Raw genomic sequence first — 8,727 nt, forward strand, 5'->3', positions numbered from 1 at the left:
AAGTTAATGTATCCTAATACGACGGTTTATATATGTTATAAAAAGTGAGTTAATTATATCAGTTGTATACGAATATAGAACATAACTTTTGTCGGTAAAGCTACGAACTTTGTGTGAGAACAGCTGGAGTAAGAGCACAGGAGAAATTCTTGATTAAAAAAAGATTGTTAAAAAATTTAATTTTGCTCCTATACTGTTAAATACGAGTCGGACTTCAGTTGAAACTCCAGTGAACATTAATTTACTTTACATACGTTACAAATCAGGAGAAGACAGTAATGATCAAAGAAACAGGGTTTTACTTTGACGGTACAACACTCAAAAAAGAAAGAATATAAAGCAGAAACATGAAAAATAAAAAAGGCAGGAAATGAAGCATTCCATAAACAACAGTGAGTCACTTTAAATCTACAAATTATCTGCTAATAAAAGAATCTCACATATATATTTTTGACAGGTACAATAATCTCCTCACGCCGAATGTGAAGAAAATGGGCCTCCAGGGAGGACGAGACCGAACTCGGCTCACAGCCTTGAATGATGTTGGTCACATGAGAGGTCGATCTGGTGTTTCACTGCAGTATTGTCTGTTTTACAACCCTCCCCTCTTTGTCAATGGCAAAGTTGTAATTCTTTGGATTGTCCAGAGCTTCTTCGATACGCTGATCCAAGTTCTCTAACGTGATGAAGTTCTTCGCATCCTCCTGTGAGAGATTGAACGGAAGAAAGTCACATTTGTTGACATCAGTATTTAGGAATTTAACCACAGTGCTATTTTGAGGAAGAATATTTTCCAATAATAATAAAAATCTGACCTGCAACTTCAAAATTTCCTTCTCTTTTATTTTGATGAGTTCTTGCTGCTGCTGTTCTCGCTGAACGGTAGCTTCGACCTGCTTGCGCTCAGCTTCCTCATTTTCCTTCTGGACCCTCAACGTCCTGAAAGACACAGAGGACACGGTGAGCTGTTACTTCTGGAGAATAATCATTATTTTATAGATGCTGGGAAACAAGACATGAAACCCAGAGCGGCTCATCTGATCTTAAAGTTAAGATTTTACTCTTCATGTTGTGATTTAGGGTTTCTTCTTACCGAAGTTCGAGAAGACGGAGGTTCTCCTGGTTGTTAAAGGCCATGAGGGCGCGATGCTCCTCCGCATCCTGCCTCGCCCTCTCCTCCGCCATGGAGCCCGTCTCCTCTTCGTACTTTTTCCGAAGCACTTCCTCCTTAAACTCCAGACTGACGGACACGGAGGCGAGAACCAGGTTAATATCAAGGCTGCAATTTTGGATTATTTCCTCTTCTTTCTGTTCTTATAGGACCAAACACTTGTGTTTATTAGACACCTATAGTTGCAGACACAGATTGGGGTGTATGTGGTTTTAAAACATGAGCATGCAATGACAGATAAGCAACGTCAGAGCAAAGTTGCTTATTTATTTTTCGAAGGAAATAAAAGTTTGGAAATTGTATGATATTGAAACAGCATGCAGATTGCTTCTTTTGATTTGTCAAGTCATTAACTATTCTTCGGGTAATGATTTTAATTAATCAGTTATTTTTTTAATCTAAAACACATCAGACATCGTGAAAAATGCTTTGGTCTAATAGTAATAACGATATTCAGTTTAGCATTTTAAAAAAAGTGATCTCTGTTGTACTGGAATATATAACGTTACTATGCTAAAATTAATCGCTTTCATCTCGTTTAAATTTTAAACAAAACTTTAAAACTTTGTGCAGCAGCAAAAAAACGCATCAACGAACGCAACAACGGTTGATCTTATCTCGTCTTATTTACCAGCTTCATTCAGAATATACATATTGTAACACCGTGATCATTCACATTAGGGATTGCAAATGTGAAATACTTGTAGATAGTACCAGTTTTGACAAAGCTGACCAAGGTGAGGATTGCAAATTTTGTCAAGAATACCGACAACTTTGCAGCACTTGTTGACAAATTCTGACCAATGTATTAGATGAGGATTGAGGGTAAAACCAACTTAAGTTTCGGGAACAATTTACGACCTACAATTAGTTTGGGGGCCACAGATTTTGAGCAGGGAAACACCATTCTCCACCACACCAGGTGACCCTTTGACGTCCGGATCGAGACGAACGTGTTAACGTGACTTAACGTACCGAAGCGCCCTTGTGATCATCTGGTATTCCGCGTATCTCTCCTTGAGGACGACCATCTCCGTCGGATCGACCGGGGGAGGCACTTTGATTCGCCCCTCTTTGGACTTGGCCACCGGGTCGGTGCGGGACTTTCTGCCCCGCACAGCCTCCACGAGCACGGTGCCCCTTGGTGCGAGGAGCCGGGTCACCTGGACGCTCCTCCCGCCGATTACCTGGAACATGACGGCGTCGAAATTTACTGTAAATCGCTCAATGTAAAGGTTTAATCAACGCATTTGAAAGTTAACATTGAGGCAGAAATGTTATCGACAGAAGGCAGCGGCCATCTTGGTAACCTCTGACCGGCGGAAGTAATTAGCTAAGGCGTCTGTTAGCCTCTACCGCCATCTGTAGGTCGCAGACAATCTTTTTGTAAATAACAGTATGTCGTATGCCCAATATAAGAAGCAGCATGTGCTCCTTATTGATGTATTCAAATCGTTTTCATAGTTAATGGCTCTCCATCACCGGTGTTATGGTGCTAACTATAATGGCAGATAGCTAGCTAATTAGCTTCACAACTGTTAAAGCAGGCAAATTCATAAACAGTGAAGTTATTTTGTCAAACACATGTGCAGTGGTGGAAAATGTACTCAAATCATCGAATTAAATAAGAGTAGCAATATCCCAATGTAGAAGTACCCTGTTACAAGTAAAAATATTCTTTAGTGGAAAATATAATAATATAAAATTACTGAATTATTGATTAATTAATGTGTACATCACTTTAATGTTGCAGCTCGTAAATGTGGAGCCAATATTTTCACCAATAAAGTCTAATTTTAACCTACAATAACACATTATTTCTTTGTTGATTTTTTTAATCTTAATCTGCAAAATAACAACTTACTTAGTTATTAAATGAAAGTAACAATGTACCGTATTTCCCTCTGAATTGTAGTGAAGTAGAAGTAGCATTAAATGGAAATAATCAAGCAAAGTACAAGTACCTTTATATTGTACTTAAGTACGGTACAAACCGGGACACCAGCATGTGTTTTTTTTTTGAGGAAATGTTCATATTTCCACATTGACACAACCATTACTATATTGTGCTTTGATTGAATCAAGTTTATCTTTTTCTTTAGTGTAAATAGTTTGGAAATCTATCTTCAAAGCACAGAATCAAATTGTTGAAATGCTCTAGTAGGTTGAATTTCAGCTTCTTCCTTCTGGACGGAGGTCTACAGTTCCACGGTGTAGAACATAGCGGTATAAAAACGCCATTGTTCTAGCAGTCGTCGCTTAGATGAACGAGTCTTAGCAACATTGCAAAGCTGCTTTATTTATTTATTTGATTGTTTCAGTGATATTGGAGCCTTGATTACTCTTATAATGGCTATCTATTGTCTTTGTTGTTTGTCAAAAGTGTGTCAAGATGCCTCGTCTACTGCGAACCGAGTCTTTCTCTGGGTAAAAACAAAGTAACCTGAACCTAAAACTTGTGCTAACAGAATAACAGAATTTGCATTTGATGTTCTCAACAAAAGAGAGAGACTGGCTGTTAAAAATGAGACAGTGACACGATAATTAATGTTATCTATGCTGAGCTATTTTTTTACGCTCACAATATGAGGTAAACAAATAAATGTGAAAACTGCATTTTTATGTGTGTTTTCTTCAGGGTGCAATGGGATGCCGGGTGTCAGCTTGGTGACTGATGATGCTGAGGCGAGCTCCAACACATTACAGCTACAGTCAGCGTGCCAGGAACGTGGCATGATGGGAAATGCTGCAGTGCCGCTGTGTCATATTTGTGACATTGAGAGCTGTAAGTAAGGAGAACTTTGAGGAAGCATGAAGAGTTGTAATGTCATTATGTCCCAAATGAAAACAGGAGATGTGAACTGATTTGCAGGTCAGTTATATGTTTATTCAGCTTGTTGCCGGTTGTAACAGGTACACCGAGCGCAATGGTGCAGACTTTATAGTTTCACAGATGTAAAACACCATTTAGATCAAACATTTCATTGTTTAGCTTTGAATGAACTCACAGAACAGAAAACAAAACAAATGCAGATAAGCTGTGAGACACACTGCATGAATCTAAAGAGAACCCAGTAGCAATTTAGTCTTCCAAAGCATTTACGTGTCCAAATGCTTATGCAAGAATCAACGCTGTTTTATTAGAAATTTTAATAACCAGCCAAATAGAAAGACCCAAACTTACTCTGGTTTTTAAACCCATCAATAAGTATAGTATTTGTGTAAATGCAAAGGAAGAATAACCGAAAAGGACAAAAATGGGTCTTTAATATCATGAAAATAAATGTTTTAAGGTCACTGGTTCACTGACTACTAGAGAACCAGGGCTGCAGGACAATGCACGATCGATTGGGAGAGTTCCTGATCAATAATGCTGCAGGTTTCTTGCATCAGTTCAAACACAGATAAAGTCCAAGCATCGAGAGATAAAAGGGATATTTTCCCTCCTTCACAAACAATTGGTCAAATGTTTGCACAACGAGGGATCAGAAGAGTCAAATAGTAACTCTGCTGCTTGGACCTTAGCGCGTGTGACGGAGAGGAACTCAGCCAAAACAATACAGCTGTCGGACTTAGTTATGTAACTAATGCAGTGCAGCCACTCTGCATTTTACAGTTTGCCATCTTCTTGATGTGCGGTGTCAGAACGTGTGTAGAAGAAGGGGGACTTCTGGTGGACCTCTTGTTTAGCACAAGGGCGCATCTGTCTTGAGAAAGGATGAGCTTTGGTTCGCGGTTTCGTTTTGGGAGGGGTAAAGGAGGGAGGGAAGTATTTGGGGGAGAGACATGACAGAACATGGAACAAAAAAGAAATGAGGCCGGGAGAGGGGTGATGGCCAGGGCAGGAATGAAGGGGTGTGAAGAATTCAGGTTGATGCCAGGCTGTTGGCATTTAGGTTTTAGTACATGGTGGGAAAGGAAGGGTAAGCCAGGCGAATCTCTTCCCCCTCCAGAAGTTTCCTGAAATAAAAACAGATGAACCTTAAGCTACCTGTGCATTTGTCTGCATATATTTACACAATAAAAATATGGAAAACTGAATTTTTGTCGTTCGTGTGAGATTAGAGATAAAATAAACCCCTTGCCGCAGAGAAAAGTCATAAAATCATACATGTTTGATTAGGAGAAACTAGATGTCCACATATTAGTGGGGTCAAAAGCCAGATCTCACCTGTACGCAGCTATTTCAATGTCAAGGGCCATCTTCACATTGAGAAGGTCTTGGTACTCTCTCAGGTAACGCGCCATCTCCTGCTTGGCGTCAGTGATATCCCGCTCCAGCTCACTTATCCTCATCTATAAATGCATAAAAAACCAAAGACATTAATTATCAAATATCACAGTTAGTGATCCTGGACACAAGGACTCTCATAGTTAATTTGAACAGTAACCTTGCTGTGAGCCTGCCATAATTTCCTGCTCAGCTCTAAGGCATGTGGAAGGTGTCGCTGCGGCAGAGAATATGTTTACATATTGTAGAAAAAAGAAGCTACTTCCTGCTGTTTCTCTACTTTTTACGCATCTTATGTCTGTGTCCAACCTTGAGGCCAAGACCCTTTACGTGCCATCTTTCCTTTTTCTGCTGGAGGAGAAGACTGCTCCTGGTCTGAGAGCATATCTCAAGTCATATCGAAACAGAAATGGTCAGATAACCAGACCAGGTACCCCATACTGGTACACACTCCCCTATCGGGTGAATATTCATGCAGATCAGGATCATTCACCTGGTACTTCGCCACCTCTTTGTCCTGCGTGTCCTCCAGATCCTCCATCTGCTTATTTAGGGAGTCGATGACGTTCCGGAGAGATTCGATCTCAGAAGAGCGGGACTGAAGCAGCCGGCGGTACTCCAACGTCTCCTCCCGGATGGCGTGTACGGCCTCGTTGTTTTTACTGGCCATCTCTGCCACGCTTGCGAACTTGCCCTTGTACCAGTCCTCGGCGGCCTGCATGTTCTTGTTGGCAAGCCGCTCGTACTGTGCCCGGATGTCTCGCAGAGCGGTGGAGAGGTCAGGCCGGGACACCTCCACGTCCACGCTGATGTTAGCCACCTGCAGCTGGGTCTGCAGCTCTGCTTGCTCCTCTGCAAAGACTTTCTTCAGGAACACCATCTCATCACAGAGGGAGACCACGGTGGCCTCGGCGTCACAGTTGGAGAGCACGGCGCTGCCGGCCTCCTCCCTGGCCCCCTGCAGGCCCTCCTCGGCATCCATGCGCCGCCTCGCTTCCTCCTCAAAGCGCTCCTTCATCTGCTCATACACATCACGCAGGTAGTCTCTCTCCGCCTCCATCCGCATCTTGTCACCGCTCTCTGAGTCTATCATGGCCCTCAAACTCCGCGACTGCCCCTCGTAGAGCGTCTGCAGACGGGACGGGTCGTTCTGCCGCCTCCTCAGCGCCTCCAGCTCGGCCAGCAGAGCTCGGTTCTGCAGCTCCAGGTGCCTAACCTTGTCGACGTAGGTGGCGAAGCGGTCGTTCAGGTCCACTAGCTGCTCCCTCTCGTGGGAGCGCAGGCCCATCAGCTCTGTGTTGATGGAGCTGGCCTGAGCCAGGTCCATCCGCTCAGACCCGTCTGGCAGGGAAGAGGAGAACGGCCTCAGGATCCTCTTCCCAGACGGAGAAGCTCGAGGGGTAGAGTAGAGGGACATGGAGGATTTGGTGGTGGATTGGGAGCCTCTGTAGCTGTCCCAAGGGCGGCGGTAGGAGTAGGAATCGTAGCTCATGGTGAATTTCTTGTTGTGGATTTTTTTTTTGTTTAAGAAAAGATGTGGATGTTTTTTAGTTTCAGAAGGTTTTTTTTTTATGTCCCCCTTGTTCTGCACACCATCGGTGAGGATGAGCGGGCGTTTTGCACTGCACCAGCTCAGTGATGCTGCAGATCCCTGGCTTTTATAGAGTGAGGCTGCCCCCACCTCACATACAAGCATCAGTGCTGTCAGCATCCACCAGGCCAATAGCAGACTGCTGCAGTGAGGAGAGAGGAGGTTGGTTTTCAGACTCACTCTCAGCCTAAACAGGCAGAATTGATGTGGTAGTGCAGTGTTTCTTTTAATTAGTTCTAAAAATTGCTTGGCAATAAATTACTCTCATAATTCTATGTATTTCTAGAGGCATCTTTTACTCGACTTTAGTCCCCAAATGCAGGCTCAGATGCATCTCTCAAACAATACACACATCCACATTATTACAGTGAAAAAAACAGTAGCAAACGATGAGAAAATGACTGGAAACAAAATCTTTTCCCATCTTTCCCAACCCATCTAGAGAAGATCGATACATAGTGCGTTAAGGGGCATGTACTTTAACAGGTCTGCACTTAAAGGTTTTAATGGTATAGAAAACAATTTATTAATTAGCACACAGATTGCTTGGTACTTAAATAGATTGATGTGGTTGATAAGTGCCCACTGCTTTATGTGAATCATAAGAACGATGATTTAATATTCCCACATTCCCGGATATCAACACCCTTTTTTTTAACTGAACATTAAACAGATGGCTGGTGCTTTTATGCTTATACAGATATTTAAAAAACTATTAATTTCTTCCAATGTACTTCTCTTTTTCATCTCCTCTCTTCATTGTTTCCTGTATGTCCTTATCCCTTCACGATGCTCTATATATATCTATTGTTCCCAGAGAATCTGCTTGATCTATTCTATCTACATTGATGAGTCACTGATGTCCTAACATCGACAGTGTGTGGGAGACACCACCGAGGAAGAATTTGTATCTGCTGACACAGAGAAACAGTCCTGTTTAACATCAAGAGATGAGTCAGAGGGTGCCTTTAAATCATCCTCGGCATTGAAAAAGAGGCATCAAGCCGATCCTCTTGTACAGGAATCGATTGTAATTTTCTCCCCAAGGACATGTTTCTGGTGGCAGACATGTTGAACTTGGGACAGTTGTAAGACCGTCTCTTTAAAAAATATTAGAGGGTGTCAGGAGTTGTAATCCTGCTGCTCTTTAAGGACTCACTATTTGACCCCTGATAGTAAAAGGAAATTAATTAAGATTCATCACACAAGATAAACATAGTTTATCGGCAGAGTGTTTGTTTAGTCGTATTTATCTGTCCTTGGTTTGAGAATGCACACACAGTGAACACGTCAAAAATACCACTAAATACCACCTTGATAAAGGCAAGATGGTCTAAAACCTTATGGGCATAAAGCACCATGCTTTCTTCGATTTAAAGTATGGTATGTTGGGGGAAATGTCTTTGCATCCTCTTGTAGTCCGACCACACAGCTGCCAGCAGATGATAAAGCAGTATTATAATGCCACCATGTGACACATTTAGTTCTCCGTTCAGTTTTTGTTCCCAAACTTAACACCTGCCAAACGAAAAGATGAGACACTTCTTGATCTGATCCAATTATTCATTTTGAATAGAAATGCATCACTGTGCTGATCAGCTGTCTTCGGTGTTCACTGAGATCTTCAACACCTCCCTAGAGACATGCCACGTACCAGCCTGCTTCAAGGCCTCCATCATCATCCCCGTCCCCCAAAAACCAAGGCTCACGGGACTCAATGACTACAGGCCCGTC

General features: G+C 42.4%; 2 protein-coding genes across 2 annotated transcripts; both read right to left on the bottom strand.

Annotated features, from left to right (window-relative positions):
• Positions 1-271: 271 nt before the first annotated feature.
• On the bottom strand, positions 272-2,449 carry mrps26 (mitochondrial ribosomal protein S26). Its single transcript, XM_079216695.1, has 4 exons — positions 2,147-2,449; positions 1,094-1,240; positions 816-939; positions 272-704 (listed from the first exon to the last, which is right to left on the bottom strand). The coding sequence occupies exons 1-4, from the start codon at positions 2,365-2,367 to the stop codon at positions 573-575; spliced, it is 624 nt and encodes a 207-aa protein (XP_079072821.1). The 5' UTR covers positions 2,368-2,449; the 3' UTR covers positions 272-572.
• A 1,590-nt stretch (positions 2,450-4,039) lies between these two features.
• neff2 (neuronal intermediate filament family member 2) lies at positions 4,040-6,964 on the bottom strand. Its single transcript, XM_079216714.1, has 3 exons — positions 5,896-6,964; positions 5,343-5,467; positions 4,040-5,131 (listed from the first exon to the last, which is right to left on the bottom strand). The coding sequence occupies exons 1-3, from the start codon at positions 6,892-6,894 to the stop codon at positions 5,071-5,073; spliced, it is 1,185 nt and encodes a 394-aa protein (XP_079072840.1). The 5' UTR covers positions 6,895-6,964; the 3' UTR covers positions 4,040-5,070.
• Between the last annotated feature and the right edge of the window lie 1,763 nt (positions 6,965-8,727).

Source organism: Taurulus bubalis (genome assembly GCF_910589615.1).
Source record: "Taurulus bubalis genome assembly, chromosome: 1".
In the NCBI taxonomy this organism is placed as follows: Eukaryota; Metazoa; Chordata; class Actinopteri; order Perciformes; family Cottidae; genus Taurulus; species Taurulus bubalis.